The 23,699-nt window shown below is 40.5% G+C and overlaps 2 protein-coding genes across 2 annotated transcripts in view; one reads left to right on the forward strand and one right to left on the reverse strand.

The window, feature by feature from the left end:
• LOC136876006 (cytochrome P450 6k1-like) overlaps positions 1-4,663 on the reverse strand; it is a 92,530-nt gene extending 87,867 nt beyond the window's left edge. The window contains exon 1 of the mRNA XM_067150564.2: positions 4,572-4,663. Coding sequence (XP_067006665.2) covers positions 4,572-4,663 — 92 coding nt within the window. The remainder of the gene's footprint in view (positions 1-4,571) is intronic.
• A 2,175-nt stretch (positions 4,664-6,838) lies between these two features.
• Positions 6,839-23,699, forward strand: part of LOC136876007 (cytochrome P450 6k1) — a 100,986-nt gene continuing 84,125 nt past the window's right edge. The window contains exons 1-2 of the mRNA XM_068228302.1: positions 6,839-6,944; positions 14,593-14,785. Of these exons, the coding sequence (XP_068084403.1) occupies positions 6,839-6,944; positions 14,593-14,785 (299 nt within the window). The remainder of the gene's footprint in view (positions 6,945-14,592; positions 14,786-23,699) is intronic.

Genomic DNA, 23,699 nt, shown 5'->3' on the forward strand with positions numbered 1-23,699 from the left:
TTCAAGCTACACCGACTACCTGTACTGCTATTTCTGCAAAGATGTAAGTAATCAACTTGAATATCCAGATGAATTGAAGATTTTATCTGTGAGATTATGCTATGGGGAGATGAGGTACTGCTTATAAGAGACTAATGAACTAGGAGCTTCATATTTCTGGGAGGTCAAAGTATGACGGACGAAAGGCTAGTATTAATATTGGCTCAGGTTAGGAATTCTAAAACTATATGTTGTCCGTGTGATAGGGTGAGAGAACAGTGACGGAGAGTAGTAAAGAAACTCTTGTGTACCAGGTTAAAACTCTGAACGAGACTTGGTCAGTGTAACGTGTGAGACACGCTAGTTGTGAAGACAGGCATCAAGTTTGGACAGTCTGTAATATATGAATTTATTTTCAGTTACCCCAGCATCAAGTCAGTACGAGTGTTTGACAGCATCATTCCAAAGAAGCCACAACCAGGAGCTGAAGCCAACACAACAACGGGCATCGAGCCAGGAACATTGGGAGCACCTGACCAGCACAACATCGAAGAGGACACCTTCCGACTACAGAGGGAGCTGTACGAAGACGCCACACCAGCAAGAATGTCTCCAAATGGTCAACAGTATCTGATGCAAGCCCGGCAGTCTATCAGAATGTGGTAGATCCAGTGGTCCACAGGGATGGCCGCTCCGCTATGTCTTCTATTTTAAGGTCAGAGCTTTCCAATTCTGTTTCAAGCATGTCATTTAAATTTAGATAGGAATATGGGGGCCGTCAGTCAGCATATTTGTGTTAATAGGAGAGTTTCCCTTGTAATATAGAGCTAGGCCTCAAACTCGAACCCCGTACTTTAAGGTAGATGTTATTTGTAGAGTCCTTGTTAGCGAATTTATAGTTCATTTTGATTGCGTTATTTTGAAGTACATGTTTGTGTAAGGGTCTGATCGAACTCAGTTGGGCATAGGAGGTTAGTCTACAGATAGGTACTTTTATTAGATCACATTCAGGCATTTGTTTCTGCAGACGTAGAAGTGTATAATTATGACCAAGTCGTGACCAGTAATTCACCCAGATTCATTGATAGAGCGAGCGAGTCCAGGTATTAAGAGATGTGAGCCCATAAGAGGCAAAAGTAAGATTTGCAGTCGGCCTGAGAGAGCCCAACCATTGAGAGTTTATTGAATATATTTTGGAAATGCCAAGTATGGCAATGTGACGATCGCTTAATGATTAGTGTTTTGTAGCACCAGGATTTAGCCCATGAGAGGCATAAGTAAGATGAGCGAGATTGCTGAAGTATGGAGACAAGGGCAGATAGCCCAGGTATATTTAAATGAGGGCTTTAACAGCTGACTACGTGAAGTGTTCTTTGAAAGGCAAGACTTTAGCCTGTCTTCCCGTTTGAGCTCGTAAATTAGGGGACTGCCGCAAATGGAGGGGTGAGAATGGAGGTCATTGAGCTTGACGTCACAGGCGGATGTGTTGGTCGTCTGCAGTATTTCAAGTATGCCAGAAGGGGAAGAAACGACCTTCATGGTTTGAGAGCAGAGAGAGATTTGTTTTATGTCCTATCTGTTTTACGTAAGATTTTAACACTGGCCCATTTTATACTGACACCCTTGTATGTGTTGATTGTGTCTTTGATATTGTTTGCATAGGTATCTTGGACACCCTACCTGTCATAGGACTAGGGTTCGTGACCGTGTCAGGTCATTGTAAATTTTGTGGTGATTTTGTTTGCACCGGGGTTCGACGGCGCGAGGCATTGTAAATTTTTAAGGGAATCATTGTTTTTGTGTCATTAAGCAGATATCCATCTTTCTAAACTTCGTGACTTACACTATGGTTACATGCTTGTTGCAGATTCACGTGTTTTTGTGAAGGCAGTGAAATGATAGTCATCGGCTCAGCGTCATTTTTCCATCTCATATTGAAATGATCTTTTATTTGTAAATAATTCAATTTTATGTAATAAATCCCTATTTGTTAAACTTGGAATGCAGCGGTGTTTTCTGTTAGATATTTATTTTAATTTTTTATTTAGTCGAATTCTTACCTGAGGAGGCACATGTCCTAGTGTTTTATCTTTATGTTGCCCCATTATACCCATGTTATCCTGAGAAGAGCGCTCTACCGGCTGATTGAAGAGGACAGTGTTCAGGTAAGACTATGTGCACCAGCTCACGTCTGTGAGAGTTCGTTCACTACTGTACTCTGGGTTCGAGACCGGCCTTCGCCTGGACGGAACTTAATAGTGCAGTAGGGCACAATATATATATGTGATTTTTATTCTTAGTAATGCGATTGCAAGCAGCCATGTTTGATTACTACCTGTGAAGCCAGAGAGTATACACTTTCTCCAACGATGGAAGAATACTATTCTTTGCTAAATACTCTTTGATTCTCTGACCTTCGCCAGCTTCTGAATATACTCAACAGATGGCAGAACGTTCTTAATAACTTACAAGCTGCTAAGAGGAAACAGCTGACGTACGTACAGACGGGTAGGTATCATGTCGACTATATGACAATATTAATCAAGCGCAGGGAAAAACTCTTGAAAAGTGGGTAGTCTACTTACCCAAACCAGTATTCAGCACTACCTCGGACAAGATCGGTCATAATCGATCCAGATAGGCCGAATTCGGCCTTGGTCGAATGGTCGAAGCACAGAGAATATTGTATGGAAAGAAGTGTTATAAAGTATATTACCGGTATTAAATATTCATAAAACTACTGAAAAGTGCAGGCAAAACAATATGATTGCGACAGGCATATCAAGACAAGTTATCTGACCTATTTGTAAGGAATGCTATGGAACAGCACGGGTCCACTAGTCTATAATTATATTAAAATAATTCACTAAAAACAGCTTTGGCAAATACGTCCGTCCGTTTTACTGGACTGATTAGCTTCATTTTTTGTTTTATTCTCTCCGAAATTACCTGCCGGTGAATCATGAGGCATTGGTAGGTTTCTAAGTTCAGTCAACTTCGATTAATCATAAAATCAAATCATCACATGATCACTCCAATAATTGCAGACGAAGATTTACCCTAGCCCGTAAGACATTCTTCACTTAGCGGGTTGCACACAGTTAAGGAGCAATATCTTTACGTGAAATGTAATCTATTAAGGAAACAGACTTTATTCTCACAAAACAAGGAAAAGAAAGCTTCACCACCAAAAATCTCAAACTCCCCACACTAAGAGCCCTCCCTAAAATACACAAAATCTCGTGTCCCATTAGACCAATAGTAAATTTTAAAGATGCGACAAGGTACAATTTGAGCAAACATCTCAACCAAATTCTAAAGACGACACTTAAGGAAGACAGATCAATTTAAAACTGTCTAGAACTAATTAAAGAAGAAAATAAACTTAAAATAACTGAGAGCGCACGTATGACATCCTTTGACATCACCGACATGTACACCAAAATACCAATAGCTGAAGCAATTAAAATTATATAAAATCCCTTAAAGAAAACACTTCGCTACAAGCAACCAAAGAAATTATTAGGCTTCTTAGAACAACGTTATTCCAAAATTGTTTCGTATTCAACGGAAAAATATATTGTAAGAAAGAAAGGTTAGCCATGGGCTCACCATTGTCAGGTACAATAATAAACATTTTTCTGAATACATTCGAAAACATCTTCTTAACAGACCAGCATTAAAAAGGAATCTTACATTGGAGCAGATATGTAGATGACGTAATATGCATATATGATAATGACATTACTAATGCACACCAGTTATTAAACAAAACACACTAAATTTTTTACACAAGTCCTTCAGACTCACAATGGAATCAGAAACTAACAAGAAAATAAACTATTTAGACATCACAATCAGCAGTAATAATGACAACCTGTATTATAAAGTATACAGAAATCCCATTCATACGTAGCACACTATTGAGAACGGGTCGAACCACCCGTTTTTGAAAATGCTATTGTTCGGGGCGTCGACCCATGTGGATCTTTTGCTCCTAGTGGCACCATATTGTATGAAGCTGCGTGTAAATTGGAATGGTGGCAGTGTCGAATGTTGTGTGTGAGGAAAGGAATATTAAGGACGTCACAAACACCCAGTCCCCAGGCCAGGGATATTAATAATTACAATTAACAACCCTTGACCCAGCCGGAAATCGAACGCGGGGCCGCCAGGTGCAGGCGGAATACTGAATACAATGGTACAAAGAGCTATTTCCATACCAATGAGCCCAACGGATTTCAATGAAGAGATACAAAACATTAAACAAATCGCGAAAGTAAACAACCACCCTCGGGCCACAGTAGATAAATTATTAAAAAGCATAAGAAAAATCCCCGAGAAAACACCACACATGACGGGGGAAAATACGTGGTTCTCAACTACGTTAACAAGAACACATACAGTACAATGTACCTAATATTTTCATGAAATAAGGATTAAATAGCCTCTAGAATTAACAACATACTGCAGTCTGCGTATTTGAATATGGAAAACGCGCGCCTATCTAACTACGTAACGCAGCAAGGCAAATTATAAGATACATCTCTAAGAAAGGTGTTTGTAATAGAATATTTCAAAGACTGACTTACTGAAGAAAGATGAGCAATATCTCTTCACTGAAGATGAAGAGTTGGGAGCCAGAGCAATTTATCCTCGTGACTGCGATTTGAACGAAGAACATTTCTTTATCTTATCATGGGAGCAAAACGTAAGGGATATGCTTATCTAGATTGTAGAGTTGGTCTCACATTGTTTCTACGATTAACAACGAACGTCGTGCTATAAGTTACATGAGGACACTACCACCGCGGCCTTGTGATTACAGTAAAACTCTGGATTAGCTAAGAGGCCGTGGTTTGGATTAGTGGTAGAGTGCCCAAGATAGCTGGTTCAAACCCGGCATAGGTAGTCGGTTGTTTTTAAGGGAGGGAAAAGTATATTCGACACTCCATGTCGTATAATGTCGGCGTGTAAAATATATCTGGTGATAATTTGGTGCTTCAATCCCTTTACCCTCCAGGGTTGGTTCTTCCCTGGGACTCAGGGAGGGGTCCCACTTCTACCACCTCAAGGGCAGCAGTGTCCTGGAGAGTGAGAATTTAGATCGGGAGGATGAAACTGGGAAGGAGTACTAGTACCTCACCCAGGCGTTAATAAAAACTGATGCCTCTGGGATGCTCGACTATGCTGTAGTTGGAGCTCAGACTTCCTTGTAGTGTGAAGGAGAGGCGCAAATAGTGCTCTTGAAAATTTTGTACCTGCCAAGAGCAATCCATCTCTTTTCTGTGGAAATTAGTATTTGTAATGTCCGACTCGTTGACTGAATGGTCAGCGTACTGGCCTTCGGTTCAAAGGGTCCCGGGTTCGATTCCCGGCCGGGTCGGGGATTTTAACCTTCATTGGTTAATTCCAATGGCCCGGGGCTGGGTATTTGTGCTGTCCCCAACATCTCTGCAACTCACACACCACACACAACACTATCCTCCACCACACTAACATGCAGTTACCTATACATGGCAGATGCTGTCCACCCTCATCGGAGGGTCTGCCTTACAAGGGCTGCACTCGGCTAGAAATAGCCACACGAAATTAATTATTATAGTATTTGTAATTCACTTTGTACCTGATTTTTGGACTTAAAGTCGTTGTTGTTGGAGCTGACGAGTTCATTATAATATTGTTATTGTTGATTCAGATATTCTATTTATCAGATTTTAATCCAAATTTTTAAAAAAATTTCAAAATTTATTGTATTAACTTATGCTGTAGTTAATTCCTTGCCCATCCTTTCACCCCAGCAGCTTCTTACACCTCTGTGAGCCACGAAATCCCCGTAATAATAATAATAATAATAATAATAATAATAATAATAATAATAATAATAATAATAATAATAATAACTATCTTTTCTTAATCTGTTTACCCTCCAGGGTTAGATTTTCCCTCAGACTCAATGAAGGATCCCTCCTCAAGGGCAGTATCCTAGAGCGTGAGACTTTCGGTCGGGGATACAACTGAGAAAGAGTACCAGTACCTCGCCCAGGCGGCCTCACCAGCTATGCTGAAAAGAGGCCTTGTGGAGGTATGGGAAGATTGGAAGGGATTGTTAAGGAAGAAGGAAGGAAGAGGCAGTGGCCTTAAGGTAGGTACCATCCCGGCATTTGCCTGGAGGATAAGTGGGAAACCACAGATAACCACTTCGTAGTTGGTTGAGGAGGGAATCGAAACCCCTCCACTCAGTTGACCTCCCGAAGCTGAGTGGACCATGTACAACTTTTCAAATTTCGTGGCAAAGCTGGGAATCGAACCAAGATTCATACGCAGATTTATTCGCTTGGGAGATGTATTATTTTAATGAAGGGAACGAAGTAAGCAGACAATGAATCATAGTCACTTTATCTACTCTCAAAAAGCAACCATATAGAGTATAACTGCTATGTAAAGAGTAAACAGTTCATACGCAGATTTATTCGCTTAGAAGATGTATTATTTTAATGAAGGGAAAGTAGTAAGCAGACAATGAATCATAGTCACTTTATCTACTCTGAAAAAGCAACCATATAGAGTATAACTGCTATGTAAACAGTAAACAGTTCATACGCAGATTTATTCGCTTAGAAGATGTATTATTTTAATGAAGGGAAAGTAGTAAGCAGACAATGAATCATAGTCACTTTATCTACTCTGAAAAAGCAACCATATAGAGTATAACTGCTATGTAAACAGTAAACAGTTCATACGCAGATTTATTCGCTTAGAAGATGTATTATTTTAACGAAGGGAACGAAGTGAGCAGACAATGAATCATAGTCACTTTATCTACTCTCAAAAAGCAACCATATAGAGTATAACTGCTATGCAAACAGTTTGTGATAAGATAACTGAAGTGTCTCTCCGCTCGGCAGTTTCAGTGCTTTCCCAGTGCGATACTCACCTTTTCTTCTGTGCTCTCATCTTCTCGCGTAAGTGATATACATATGTCATTCTTTCACTGAGATTTACAACACCCAAGCATATTAAAGTCCCCACTTAAATATACCTCTGAAAATATAGAGAATTCTTTACAATCTTATGTATTAATTGTTGGCATTCAGACAATTAAGTCAGCTGTCCTGATAAATGCGTAATAATAATAATAATAATAATAATAATAATAATAATAATAATAATAATAATAATAATAATAATAATAATAATAATAATAATAATACCGGGCGAGTAGGCCATGCGGTTAGGAGCGCGCGACGTAAAGCCACTAGAAACAAAATAACACAATTGGCTTTACGTCGCTCCGACACAGGTAGGTCTTACGGCGACGATGCATTAGTAAAGGCTAGAAGGAAGTGGCCATGTCCTTATTTAAGGAACAGCCCCAGCATTTGTTGGTGTGAAAATGGGAAACTACGGAAAACCATCATCAGGTTTGCCGACAGCAGGGTTCGAATCGACTATCTACCGAGTGCAAGCTCACAGCTGCGCACCCTAACCGCATGACCAAGTCGCTCGTTAATAATAATAATAATAATAATAATAATAATCAGTTGAAGGTTATGGAGAGTTCAACCGTAGTCGATCTCCAAATTACAACTAAGGTTTGAGCCTTAGAGATTGCCTCAAGATGCATTCTAGCTGTTGTTTGGTTTTTGGCAATTCGTTTTACTACCGCAAACTCTTCCTGACGTCAACCCTCCTCCTTTATCCGGGCTTGGAGCCGGCAACAAAAGTTAATGAGCTACTCAATCGACTCATTAACTGCTGCTGGCGGATGGACTGAATAACTTGCAAAGGAACACAGCGGGAGGATTGATATATTGGGAAGAGAAGAAGAAAACTAAAAAGATAATAAGTTCAAACACGCTCCTTAGTTGAGCTTTAACGAATTAATAATAATAATAATAATAATAATAATAATAATAATAATAATAATAATAATAATAATAACTTTGCTTTACGGGAGCAAAAACTGGGTGGACTCAGGATATCTTATTCATAAGTTAGAAGTAACAGACATGAAAGTAGCAAGAATGATTGCTGGTACAAACATGTGGAAACAATGGCAGGAGGGTACTCGGAATGAGCAGATAAAGGCTAATTTAGGAATTAACTCGATGGATGAAGCTGTACGCATAAACCGGCTTCGATGGTATGGTCATGTAACGCGAATGGTGGAGGATAGGTTACTTAGGAGAATAATGGACTCTGCTATGGAGGGTAAGAGAAGTAGAGGTAGACCAAGACGACGATGGTTAGACTCAGTTTCTAACGATTTAAAGAGGTATAGAACAAAATGAGGCCACAACACTAGTTGCAAATCGAGGATTGTGGCGACGTTTAGTAAATTCACAGAGGCTTGCAGACTGAACGCTGAAAGCCATAACATTCTATAATGATAATGTATGTATAATAATAATAATAATAATAATAATAATAATAATAATAATAATAATAATAATAATAATTAATGTCAGATCAGGTATACAAATTTGGAACAGATGGGTCATTTATTCCTCCAGGACAGTTACTAACTGATAATTAATCAAGGATCAGCAAAGCTAGTGCAGTGAACTCTCACGTCAGTTATGATGAATGGCATTCTCTAAGAACAACTCAGCTCCCGGACGAAACTATATTTACATCGGTTTGTTTTCAAACTGGCTTTCTTTGTTCGGAAGAGAAAGCTGGAAAGAGTTGTGATATCTTATTCATAAGTTAGGCTTAACATACATGAAAGTAGCGGGAGTGGTTGCTGGTACAAACAGGTGGGAAAAACGGTAGGACGACACTCGGAATTGTATTCCTCTCACTAGAGGCCGCCAGTTGACAAAGTATGATAATGAATTACATAAATGAATGTACGAGTATACACGCTGCCTGACAAAAATAAAATTCTATATAAATAAAATCGTAACGACCGCGTGTCTGTACATTGACTATTTTGGCGATATTTTCGTACAGTTGTCCGTTTCAAGTGTAATAATGACCATCTGCATTTTTTAAGCTTTAGTTTCGTGAAAATCCTGATTTTAACTCCCCTCCTATCCCAAAGCAAAATTAAGGCACAATCTGTTAGATGAGCTAGAAAATGAAATTAGGCAAAACTATATGTCTTAGCCTGTAATCGACGGAAAGCTTCCAAAAACTTTAAATATTTAACTTTTTACCCCCGAAAAATACCGGAATATTGAGGCAATTTTAATGCCGGTGAAGACCTTTATTTCGAGGTATTTTGCGGATGGCACAACCTCAGTTCAACTTGGAGTGATCTACAACTTTGGTCCTATGACGTTTCGTCGCATCTCTACTACTTATATGTTAGATTTGTTTCTATTTCTCGATTATACCTACATTTTGCTCTTTGCACACGTATAATTCGTATTTCGAATCATTTATACGAAAGGTAGAATCACCTAATTCTACACGAACATCGGCCCAACAAGTATCCGTACGTGAGCCAAATTCTTTGATTTTAGCTGTCATATTAGCACCCAAAGGTAATGCACTGTGAGAAAACCTTACTCAAATTTTACCCTATTCAACGCTTCTAACTCAATTTTACCCATAAATAGATGAGACAGGATAAAATATTTAAAACCCACCATTTAGACTGCTAAATGAGGTGTCTTATGGTACAGTCCGTTTGTCGATATGATGTGTCGTTTAGCAGCAGTTAATCTGTAAATGAAGGTTTTCAATATTGTAAACATGCTTATACTTCGTATGTCGATCTGTATATATTCATTGAAGTCGATTTTTTGCGAGGTAAAACGGTGTGTTTGCCATTATAATTAATATTACATATCGATAGTGACTCTCAGCAGTAGGGTGTCTGCTATTGTAATCATTACTCCCCACATCAATTTTGACTGGCAGTAGGAATGGGATCCTTCCCCAGTTCCTTTGTAACTAGGATTAGTAAGGAGGGACTGCCATTCTAATTAATAATTCCCTTCTCGATTTGACTGGCAGAAGTGAAGGGAGCATGCAATTTTGTTCAAAACTCCCCTAACCGATTGTGTTTGGGAATAGGCAAGTGTGCCCGCCATTATAAACAAATTTACCCATCTAAAATGTGACTGGCATTAGGCATAATGGCCTTGCTATTATATGTAATGGAAACTCACCAACTAGGTATGACTGTCATTAAGAAAACGGGCCTGTCATTATAATGATAACAGTATACACACACACTGACGGGCAGTAGGGAAAGTGCCTGATATGATAATGAATACTCCTCAACTGTTATCTGTCTGGAGGTAGGAAAGGGAGCCTACCGTTGTAACCAAAACTCCCCATATCGTTTGTGGCGGCGCAGTAGGTAATGGGGCCTCCCATTATAATGAAAACTTACTCACTCGATTGTAAAAGGCAATGGGCAAGTGAGCCTGACGTTATCATCACAACTCCGCAATTCACACCTTACATTGGAAACAACGTATGGGAACCTCCCCCTGCTGTTTCTAGATAACGCTAAGAGACAGGTTATTCAAAAAATCTTATCACTGCATGTACAGTAATTTACTTCGATATCCGTATACAGTATAGAATACCGTAGCGGAGCACGGGTGCATTTGCTAGTAAAAATGAAAACAAAATAAATAAATTAAAGCACCCAGAAGGAGTGGATGAATGTCAATGTAACTTCGTACACGTACACACCATCGGTGGGTATGTACATGATTTAGAATTGCAATTCTCTGTGATAGGTAGAACGGCTACCAGAGTGCATTAGTTTCGTTCGTGTTTAGAGATGTTACCAGGTGTGGTAGGGTGTGTAAGGGGTAAGGCATACAAGGAGCGTGAACCGTATCAGATGTTGAGTGATCAGTGTGCAGGACACAGAGACGACGCGTTATCACCACCGGACAGAGTTTGAAAGGAGCCTCATTTTGGGTCTCAAATTGGGCGGCTGGTCGAATCGTCAAAATCCAGATTTGTGGGGCATTCGGATGTGACAGTCACCCAATGTTGGACTGCATGGGAACTTGAGGGCAGGTATACTCTTCGTCAAGGTTTCGGTCGACCACGTCTGACCACCAGAAGGGAGGATCGCCGTATTGTGCACCAAGCAGGTCGTAACCCCTTCACATCTGCGCCCGCCATCCGAGGGCAAGTAACAATAATAGTGTCATTGGCTTTATGTCTCGCTAACTACTTTTCCGGCTTTCGGAGACGCCGAGGTACCGGAATTTAGTCCCGCAGGAGTTCCTTTACTTGGCAGTAAATCTACCGATACGAGGCTGGCGTATTTGAGCACCCTCAAATATCACCAGACGGGGCCAGGATCGAACCTGCAAAGTTGGAGTCAGAAGACTCCCTGAGATATTCTGTGTCACCCCACACCGTTGGTCGGAGACTAGCAACAGCCGGACTAGGGAATTACCGTCCCACGCGCAGGCTACCGTTAACACAACATAAACGGCTGCGTTTGGAGTGGTGCCGTGGCCGGGAGGCGTGGGCTGCTGATGAATGGCATCACATTGTGTTCAGCGATGAGTCGCGGGATGACCATCGTCTGTGAGTTTGGCAGCGACGTGGGGAGAAGTCCCATGCTTCCAATTTTTGGAGAAGCACAGCTGTGTTACTCCTGGCGTCGTGATGTGGGGGAGCCATCGGGTACGAATTCAGGTCACAGCTAGTAGTGACTGAGGGAACTCTGACGACAGAACGGCATGTCACGGACATCCTACGTCCTCATGTCTTACCATTAATGCGGCAGTATCCTGGTGCCATTTTTCAACAAGACAATGCTCGTCCACACACGGTACGTGTCTCTCTGAACTGTCTGCGTGATGTTGAGTAACTCCCGTGGCCAGCAAGGTCCCCCGATCTGTCCCCGATAGAACATGTATGGGACCAGCTCCGACGTTAATTCCGCCCCACTGCAATTTACAACAGTTGCGGGCCAGCTTGCCTCAGGAGAGGATACAGCGGCTTTATGACACTCTTCCCAACGGAATCACAGCATGCATACAGGCCACGGGGGGTGCAAATTCATACTGCCAAGTTCTTTGTACGTTTGACTCGATTTTGTAATCAGCGAAATTATATCACATACCCTCTCCGTACTTTAATTTTAATTTCGTTTCCTCCTCTTCTTCTGGGTGCTTCAAATTTTTGTCAGGCTGTGTAACTGTTACACAACTTTCATAATTTACAGATTTACTGTACAGATAATGTTAATGGAGGAATTTGATGTTACCTATTGTTGTCTCCTTAATATTACTATGCCACTATATGGATAAAGCCAACGGCCGTAGCCGTGTTGAAACACCGGATCCCGTGAGATCTCCGAAGTTAAGCAACACTGGGCGTGGTCAGGAGTTGGATGGGTTGCCACGCGCTGTTGGTGGGGGTAAGGGAATGGAAGAGCGGAAAGGAACTGGCCACCCTACCGCACGTAAACTCCGGCTCAGGAACACCTCTGCGGAGGTTCGCACCTTCGGGCAGAATAACCTTTACCTTACCTACTATATGGATACCCCTCAGCTTAAATGCCAAGTTTCAAAAAATTCTGTCAAGTTGTTTCCTCGTGATGCTCGCACAAACATACAAATATAAACAACGAGAGACAAAAATTGATCTGAAAAAATCATTTCCTACTATTGTGTATTGATCGTAGGAGTCTGAAATTTTGTAAATATGCAAACTAAGCAATGCGCTCGCGGATTATACCACAAACATTACTTGTAACAATTCTTGCCACCAGGCGAAAGTAACTTCTGGCAACGAAAGCAGTCAGAACGTGCAATTTTCCGTAACTCTGACGTCAGAATGTTCCTCCGGTGGAATTGCGTTGTTCCAGTTCCTTTGTTGTTGCCGTAACAACCATTGCATTCAGGTTTTACAGGCTTCTTCTTTCTTTATCCGGTTTTCTTTGAGGAGATGACCCCTTATTGGCCTGTTAGATGTAGAGTGACATCTGCACGTTATAGGGAACTCACTGTGCAACACGTGATCCCTGCTTTGCGAGAACACAACTGTGACCACACCATTATTTTCATGCAACATGGGGAAGTACCACATGTCACTTTCTGCGGGAAACCTTCAGTAACGACCGTACATTCTCTGGGATTTTTCTGGGTGCGTGATCTTCAATATTTTCCGACCTAAATCCATGCTACTTCTAGTTGTGGGCGATATCAGCGACATATCCGGTCTAGCATTACAAGTAATGAACTTTATTTCGGTTCCGTATTGACTTCAAATATCTAAGATGAAATTCTAAAATGACATGTTTCGACCTAGCCTAGAGGTCATCATAAGCTAAAACAACATAAAGAAGAAAGCCATATGACAAAAACAGTTATTTCTCGTGAGGCTATTTCTAGCCGGGTGCAGCCCTTGTAAAGCAGACCCACCGATGAGGGTGGGCGGCATCTGCTATGTGTAGGTAACTGCGTGTTATTGTGGTGGAGGATAGTGTTATGTGTGGTGTGTGGAGTTGCAGGGATGTTGGGGACAGCACAAACACCCAACCCCCGGTCCATTGGAATTAACCAATGAAGGTTAAAATCCCTGACTCGGCCGGGAATCGAACCCGGGACCCTCTGAACCGAAGGCCAGTACGCCAACCATTCAGCCAACGAGTCGTTCAACAAATCATGTCCATGGTTAAAAACATGGACGTATTAAGTTGTAATTGTGGGCCCAACCGTATTTAATACAATATTGACTGGCTGGAGGAAAACATGGAGACAGCTAGGTGTTGCTCTAATTTGTTTCTGGAAACGGAGTGAAGTTTTTAAAAAATCCGTTATATTTATCACGGGGAATACAAGTATAGCCAGCATGTCCAGCCCTATATTTGTATAGATCAGGTTGGGTGAGTGTTGACCTCCACACTCCATAGACCATTCGTTAAATGGCAAAATTAAATGAAATGGCGTATGAATTTTAGTGCCAGGAGTATCTGAGGACAAGTTCGGCTCGCCAAATGCAGGTCTTTTGATTTGCCGCCCGCAAGCGACCGGCGCGTCGTGACAAGGATGAAATGGTGATGAAGACGACACATACATCCAGTCCCCGTGTAGGAGAAATTAACCAATTATGGTTAAAATTCCCGACCTTGCCGGGAATCGAACCCGGGACCCCTGTGACCAAAGGTCATCACGCTAACCATTTAGCCATAGCGCCGGACTGTTAAATGACAGATGTGTATTGAACAGGTGGACTTTATATAATTAAATTCTTTTAGAAATTCATCTTACCTATACAATAGTATGTCACTCTGATTTCATTGGATGTGCTGCGGGCAACTGCCAACCATGCCATGTACGGATGCAGGATGTTGCTGAGTTGGGAGGCCATATCAAACAGTGTTTGCAACCATAAATGCTAATAAACGTACCAGAATCACCGTTATCATATGTTTTCTTTTTCCTGCCTTCTTCTGCTTAGAGCGCTGTATTTTAGCTTGGTGACAAGACATGAAACTAATAATTTTTGTGGCATAATTCGCGAATGCATTTCTCAGTTAGCATATCTACGAAATTTCAGACTCCTACGATCGTTACAGCCCGTGCTGAACACTGCCAGTTTAATTGCAGGACTGCCGGTATTTACATTAAAAGGGTCTGTTCGCTCTTTAACTAAATTCTTATTTATTTTCAGTTCAGATGCTGTTAACATTCTTCCTGGTTGCCATATTGGTTACTCCCACACTGTATCTGTATTGCACATGGACGTTTGATTACTGGAAGAAGAAAGGTGTGCCATTTATAAAGCCTCTGCCGCTGTTTGGAAACGTCTTAGCTGTTATAACACGTCAGAAGACACCTGTGGACTTGTGGGTCGACCTTTATAGGTAAGAGTTATATTCCTTCAGTTTACTTCTACTTAATTGAGTATGAAGAGTTTATGACCCAGACCGTAGCGCATTCAGGAGACTAAACGTTAACGTATGGGTTAGCTGCAGATATAATTCATTAATAATAATAATAATAATAATAATAATAATAATAATAATAATAATAATAATAATAATAATAATAATAATAATATACTTCCTTCAGACTAGCAACCCTTCGGAAGGACATTTGATTGCTTTCAAGTCTTGCAAAAAGTAAAATGCAAGACCGTAACGGGTCACATGGCCCAATACTTGGAAGGAAGAAGATAATGATGATGATCATAATAATAATAATAATAATAATAATAATAATAATAATAATAATAATAATAATAATAATAATATATAGAGCTCATCCCACTTATTTCTGAGCTCGCTGGAACCAACCAAGCTCATTTTGTTTTCAATACGTTAATTAATGATATTTGCTTTACGTCTCACTAACTATTATAACAGTTTTCGGAGACGCCAAATTGCCGGAATTTAGTCCTACAGTTGTTCTTTTACGTGCGAGTCAATCTACGACACGAGAGAGAAGTATTTGGCGACTTTCAAATACCGTCGGATCGAACCTGCCACGTTGGGTCAGAAGGCCAGCGCCTCAACCGTCTGAGCCACTCAGCGCGGCATTTAGTTATTGGCTGGGAGGTTGAGGCCAGATTACTTTCCTGTCACCAAATAATTTTTGAGCTGAAGATTTCAACCCAGGATCGACCCGAATTTGAAACTCAGTATTCTGAGCGGGAAACCAGCAACTAAGCCACTGAGCTATCACGCCCCATAATACTTGTAACCGTGTTTTTGTGGAACAGAGAGGTGAAATAAGGTGCTGGTTTGAATGGATCTACCTACGACAGTCAAAAGATTCATTTAAAACTTTAAAATTTAAGGTTATATCTCTTTTCGGATATGAAATTTTAACAAACAACAAGACTTCAGGTACAGAACTAGTTTGGTACAAAATAGAAAAACAGAAAAACCTAGAAAAGGTTAGTTACAATTTGAGCTTCCTATTTACAGAAGTTCCCTACAGCACTAATTTTGCGTTTAGACTGATAGTCAAGGAGACGAATCTCACAATTTCTTTTACAGGATTTTTTAAAACACAATTTTCAGGAGCACTTTGCTCCAACGGTTATAGGTTACGGCCTTCCAAAGGCACCGCTCAATATTTACACAAATATCTTTCACCTGACAAGAAAAGAGCCTCTATGCTCGATAACTATACCAAGGAGACTATGCTCCAAAAACCCTTACAGCCTACACAAAGGCAACCTTTAAGTTAATAGATTAGAGCGTCGTTGCAGGCCTCTCTAGGCACAACCTACATTTAACAATACCGTATCAGTTTTCTTTTACATGGAAGAAATAATACAGTGGTATCGATTACCCATTCTATGGGCCTTTATGGAAAGCGACAGGTTCAATTACTGGCCCCAAATTCAAAAATGTATGGAGGCGTACACATGCGCTACTTGAAATCAAAGATTAAAAGCCTACTTGGACTTATAGCCCGACGATGTAGAGGCTAATCCCAAACTACTAAGGTGACTAGATGGACAATTTGAAATAGTGAAAACCGTTACAAAATCGTAGTCACATCAAGATTAATTGAAGGGGAATTCGAGAGGGTTACGCACTCTCTATCCCCGGTTTTGAGTTAAGTACTTTTGACTTGCTTGAACTTTGAATGCAAGTATGAAGAATGATCTGATAGATTATAGTGCTTGAACTTTTACATGAGAAGGGAGAAAAGTTTACATTTTAGGAAATTGACTGTTACATTGTTAAAGATTGGAAACCTTCCCCTCGAGTCAGCTTGCGGAGATAACTACTGAGATAGAAATGTGGTGGCCATTACCTTAGCTGATGTTCTGCCTGCCGATGGATGAGGCCTCCGCCTCCTCTCTTAACACACACATTCAACAATACGACGATCAATAAGACAAGTTAACTTGAAAAGGCGTCGGCTTTTATACCTGAGAGGAAGGTTCGAGAACGCTCTGGACTAAAACCAGACACACCCTCTCACTTTATTGGTAGATAAAATAGGTACAAGATGAATACAACTGGCTGAAAAATACACAAAATATCTGATTGGCCAGAATCCTAAGCTGGCGGGATGAGAAATAAGTGTTGAAAACCTAGAAGTATCAAAAACAAAGAAAGTCAATTCATTTCAAAAAAACCTATAAACACACAATTTCTTTAAATTTCTAGTTATCCCACTTTACACCAGAGTGCATGACGTCAGTTTTTTAATGGAGACATCTATGGAGAAAAGTCCGAATTTCTTGAAATAGTTATTGCAAACTTTATGTGTTAGATAGCGTTCTTCAAGGCACTTCATTTAAATGCAGGGGGTTGAGGTGTACCTCCCCTTACAGTAATAATAATAATAATAATAATAATAATAATAATAATAATAATAATATTCTATGTTGAGTATTCAGCTCTGAGGCTGGTTATATCCTCAACAGATCCGCCACAAGCTGTCATACATGGCCTAAGTATCACTAAAGAAGCATACTGAGGAAAGGAAGTGTGAGGCAGTTTCCGGTTGCTTTCCTCACCAAGCGGGAAGTTGCTACTACATGTCAGTCTGCAAGTCCACTTAAATTCACGCACAAGTGACCCTATGAGTGACACTTTCACACCATTCACTGGCTGCATAAGGAATGGATGTTACTAGCATTGCTCATGCCTCAGTCACTTTCATATTGTCAAAGCCAAGAATGAGCCTGAAAAAAGTCAATGAAAATATCATGTGCGGACAGTTTTGTATAACGTTTGAATGAGTGACAATGTTGACTTTCCGGTTTATTCTGCCAGATGGCGAAGGAATGAGAACTCCGTTGGATGAACCAATGTTGAGTTTAATAATTTTTGTCGGGTAATTATTGTGCCAATGTGTTACATTTTTAATGCCAGCATCACACGACATGAATTGCCGAATAGGCTATTTTGCACCTTCAATGATACAGCATAATCCGTATGCGACAAGTTCGATAGCTAGTACATAAATAAATAAATAAATAAATAAATAAATAAATAAATAAATAAATAAATAAATAAATAAATAAATAAATAAATAAATAAATAAATAAATAAATAAATAAATAAACATACAGTGTGGTGGTGGTAATTTTTGTTTTAAGAAGAAGTGCAACCAGGCAACTATTCTGTAAATATGCCTCTGTATAGAATTGAGCAACCACACTTACCAACATTACATCGAAATTAGCATAATTAAGATAGAAATCAATGTACAAGTGTTGGTCTTTAAGTTCTGGCAAGTAATTTATTTATTGATATATACATACATGGTTCTAATTTCCATAGGCCTTTGATATAGTCACCAGAGTTGCGTACAACGTATTGCCAGAGATCCATTGGATCCCGTTGGCACTACCCAGTCTGCCGATGGTGTGAAGGGAGCGGTCTGTGGCCTACAAAACATCCTCTATTGTACGGAAGCCTCTCCCGCGTAGTGGCTCCTTCATTTTAGGGATTAGATCGAAGTTACAGGGACTTACATCCGTAAAGTATGGGAAGGGAGTGTGATAGGGCACCCCCAGCGATTGAACAATTCAGACACAACTCCTGCTGTGCGTGCCGTAGCATTATCATACAGAACGATCGGTGGGTTATGCATGAAGTTTCGCCGTTTTCTTCTCAGAGCCGATCACAGATTGTTATGCAAAAATGAACATTAGTACGCCGCATTAACGGTCTGCGTTAAGATCACATCCGATGCATCTCCACTAATGCGGACACAGTCTGTACACGTTCGTCACTTACTGGTGGGAGACCAGATCGAGACATGTCCAGCACATGTTCGCGTCCTTGGTGCGACCTCTAGTAAACTGGATTTTTAACCAGCTTCTCTCTTCATGATTAGAATACATAGCGACTGCCTTTAGCGGGCGCTTTCTCACTACTGCTCATCTTCACCTGGGCACTGTAAGCAGACTTGGAGAGGAAAGGGTGAGGTTAGGTGCTCTGAGGAAGTGAACGCAGGTCAGCAAACTTTGGTAAGAATAACAGAGACGGGCACTGTTGCACGGTTGTTCTGAAGCATGGTTGCCAAAACTCTGAAACCAACCAATGACTATCGCCATTTTTGTCACCTCCGTGAACTGGACATGTGAACGTTTTAGTGAATAAGTCATACGAAACATAATTATTTACATGTATTTACGCCGGTGTAGTATGGCAGTTAATGCTCTCTGCATAGATGTTTCTTTCTAGATAATTATATAAGCCTCATTGAAGTACCGACAACTTTTTGCTGTATCTATGTTCGTCGCACCTAACTCCAATTTTCTTCCAACGACTATCGTTTTCCACTTTTTCTCGGACCATTCCGACCAACCTATTACGGTTATGCTTTTCAGAATTCAGTCTGCAAGCCTCTGTGAATTCACTAAGCGCCTCGACAATTTTTTAATCTCCAAATAATTAAGAAACACTAACTGAAAAATATTCTCAGCTTATTAAGTAGTGGCAAATGCACACTGTTCGTGTGGAAGAGATGTCAATTACGGGTCAACCTAGCGAGTTGGCCACGCGGTTAGGGTCGCGCAGCTGTGAGCTTGTATTCGCGAAATATTGAGTTCGAATTCCACTGTCGGCAGTTCAGAAAATGATTTTCGGTGGTTTCCCATTATCACACATGGAAAATGCTGGGGATTTACCTTAATTAAGGCTACGGTCACTTCTTTTCCACTGCTGTCCCTTTCATATCCCATCGTTGCCATAAGACCTTTCTATGACGGTGCGACGTAAAGTCAATTGTAAAAACAATATTTACTGGACTGTTATAATTGAAGAAACATTCATTTAGTGGGCGGAACCTTTAGAAGGTTTCAGAAACACAAGAGAAAACGGATTATTACTCTATGGATTGCTTGTATAGGACGGTAGCTAAGGAAATAAATGAATGGGGCAACTTTCTCGACCTCCTTTCGTGACTGAAAGTGTGAAATGTAATTTGATAAGGAAACTTCTCCCGGCCTATCTCAGTAACGCTGCATTTACTCCATCACATCTGTTGTTGATCTGATACCATACTTCACCATATCCTGTCTTTCAATCCGACTAGCTCAGGGTGGTACAGCGCGCAGTAAAGTTCGACAAATGGGCAAAAGAAAATTCTAACTGAACTTATACTAAAGAGTATATCGACAGGATAAATGGAGGCATATCTTGAAATGAGAACATAAAATAAGGGGTAAGGTGGATTTATTATATCCAAAGAAAACATAAAAATTGGTCAATGCTACTTTGAAATATTGTGAATAAAATAAAACAAATCGACCTTAAATAGTCGTAAAATTGTGATGTACGCATAAATGAACACTTTACATTGAAAATAACACAAGTTAAACAAATGCGGGCAACGACCCCTAACCAGTTCAAATTACGATGTCAGCTTACCAGAGAAAACGTTGATCCGTTACGTATTAACGTTTAATTGCGCTAGATAAGTACGGATTTCCATATTTGCTCGTAGGCATCGACGAAGTAAATCGTTCATGTTACTAATACATTGGTACAACACTATATTTACATTCCGGCTATTGTGGATATACATGAATAATCACTTTGGCATAAGGCGGTTCCCTACTCTATCTTAAAATTAGCACTGAATCTGCTATGAGCCAGTGCTCATACAAACATAAACTAGGCAGAACTGGTTATCAGTAAAACTCAGCTAACGGGCTGGTAAACCCAAATTAAACAATACATGACAACAAATCACAAAGAATACAAGAAAATCACACCTGTGGGAAAAATACATATATACAACACATGAATAAATCAGAGATATCAGATATCGAACCCGATATCAGCTGTCTACGCTGGTTATGCGTCTGCAGGCAGACCCTAATGATCTCATATATTCCGTGTCTTCAGTCGGTCAGCTGTAATAGAAGCAAACAAATATTTGCAGGCAAGAGATGTCTTAGTCTGGGAAACTTAACGGGATTGTCCTTACACATTCTCTGGCCACGAGGGAAAAAAAGCAGCTTTCGGCTGTCAGCTGGGGACTTTCACTATCTATGGAGCTCCAGAAAATGGGGCAGGCCAGTGCCTGTAATACACCTCTCCAGGAGGTAACAAATATTCGTTCACCTTCTCCGATCGGCCGAGGCATTCTTTGCAACTCCATGGCCAACTACTTATTTCTTATTCAACCATAGCTCCCAGCAATAACATGGCATATCTCGCCTAATCACATATACTTGGCCCTAAAATCATCCTTCTGGTATTTCAAGCCTTTCAATTTACGTATCTTTGGTTCAATCCCATGCCAGTTTCCCGGACTTGCCTTCTTGCAAAATTAAAAGAGCCTCTTATGTCCCAACGTTGGACACATTGTCACTGCAGCTCTCGTACTAGCTGAAGTAATATATTCCTCATGCTTAGAAAGAAACCTGACAAAATTTTATACTGTAAACTGACGTAAATATAACCAACGCCGATGGCGTCTAGCCTGCTTGAAAATAAGGACTTTTACCCGATTTAAAAAAATTAGTCATGAAATAACAGAAAACACCACACTACCAAATTCAATAACAAGGTGACTCCTATCATCTTCCCTCGATCCCATCTAACTATAATATCTATATACAAATAGCCTGAGCTAAATACTTGCATACCAGCCTCAGCTAAACATTTAACTTTAACTGATCTAAGAAAAATCTCCAGCTAAAGTGGCTAACATTTAATTTTATGAAACATATTGAAAATTCCCTAACGTAATGTATTAGCCTTTCTGGAACATGCCTAGAAATGGATTTTAGTGCTTATCTTTTGCAGTTAGCTGCCATTCGTCAGGGACCCCGCAGCCGCATTTTCAGGGCTGCTTAGCTCATATGACAAAGGTGAGCTTAGGTTGACTGGTCCTGGCGTCGACTCCACGTACAGCTATGATGTCTTCTTTACGTCCCTGGAACTCTGTAGAATTTTTGTGGATTACAATCACTTCTTCACCGCTTTGCGTGTACGAGTACACAATGTTGATTCCAATGCTAGACTGTAATTTGCGCAGCCTACGCACAAGTATTTAGTTCGACTTGGGCGTTATTAGATCAAGGGTCTAGGCCCAATCAACATCAGTCTTTCTCAGCGGTAATAGAATGATCGGAGCGCACACGATGCATATATATAACTCGCGATCACGTACCGATATGAGAAACTGAATGTATATTTATCTCATCCACGGGTCTCGAGCAAACATTACTCTCTGATTAACAAAGTTCTTTTATCTGCGGTACCAAACCGCATTTCGTCTTTTAATGTACTCGAATCAAATTCTTAGTGTATAATAATTATCCTATAACAGTTCGTCTCGAGATAATAATATATTAAATATCAACGCGCACATAGCGTGTAACCGTTTTTAGTCAGTACAAAGAACTTTCACCACTCGCTCACAACGCGCAGTTCACACCAAGTACTGCAGAATAATGGGCCGCTTCCCCCACCACGGGTCTTTAAATAAAGTCACAGCCTCTTTGTGGCGGCAGGTGAATCCCCGCCTAACATTGGAGGCTGTCGGTTACGGACCCTAACTTGGCTCAACGACTTTCCATTCAAATAAAATTACTCTAAGAGTGCACAAGTAGTCGTTGTTTTCGTACATGAGTGAATGATAAATATATATTCAAGTGTTATGCAGTTCAAACCCGTGGAATTCTAGCTTAATGGCGAAATTAGCTATGTAAATGCTGAGATCCCAGTCCAGCAAAATCAAAGTTAGTCAACCTGAAATACTGTTGCGGGGTTCCCTTCATTCAAATATGACCTCCCCCAAGTTCGAATCGCTTGAATTTGAAAGTTGGCGTGCGGTTGGCGTGCGTAGTTAGCAAGGCAACGACTCGCTTTGAATTCGAACAGCTCGCTGCTTACTGGAAAAATACAAGGTGCGCCTGGCCTATATCGGCGTTTAACGGACTCCTTACTTCGTACCCACCTCTATGCATATGATTAAATAGCTATGTCCACAGTGTTGTTATATTACATATCGAGGCATCCAAGGAATGGCTCAATACTTTATGACTATATGGAAACTTTACTTATTTTAAACACTTAATCATTTAGTTTTGACTAAATTTAACGTGTGATAGAGTAAGAGAAATTCTGCTGTGAGCACATAGTATATTTTGTAATTGAATCATGCTGTACTGAATGCAGCTACTTCAAGATAATTTTGTTCATGATAACTTTACCACCGGGCGAGTTGGCCGTGCGCGTAGAGGCGCGCGGCTGCGAGCTTGCATCCGGGAGATAGTAGGTTCGAATCCCACTATCGGCAGCCCTGAAGATGGTTTTCCGTGGTTTCCCATTTTCACACCAGGCAAATGCTGGGGCTGTACCTTAATTAAGGCCACGGCCGCTTCCTTCCCTGTCCCATCGTCGCCATAAGACCTATCTGTGTCGGTGCGACGTAAAGCAATTAGCAAAAAAAAAAAAAAAAAAAAGATAACTTTACCCGACATGTTTCTCCTCAAACATTTTCGCGCAGTTATTAGCGATTATGTTTGCAACGTTTGTTTTGTTACATGAAAAGTTAAGATTATTAATGTGAAGCAGACATTTAGGTGATTCTAATTTTCTTGAAGGGCTTTAGGGACTATTTTACCTGTAATGGTCTTCTGGTAGATGGCTTGCATACATTTCAGGGACATAACCATTTCGTACTCCTATGAGAAGTATGGGCTGAGAACTCATTAAGAAATGTTGAAATGATCGAGCGGGTTGGCCGTGCGGTTAGGGTCAGGGAGCTGTAGGATTGCAATCGGGAGATGTTAGGTTCAGAACTCACCGTCGCGTCTGCAACTCTAAGGGTTGTTTTCCATTT

The sequence above is a fragment of the Anabrus simplex genome, chromosome 6 (genome assembly GCF_040414725.1).
Source record: "Anabrus simplex isolate iqAnaSimp1 chromosome 6, ASM4041472v1, whole genome shotgun sequence".
NCBI classification, from domain to species: Eukaryota; Metazoa; Arthropoda; class Insecta; order Orthoptera; family Tettigoniidae; genus Anabrus; species Anabrus simplex.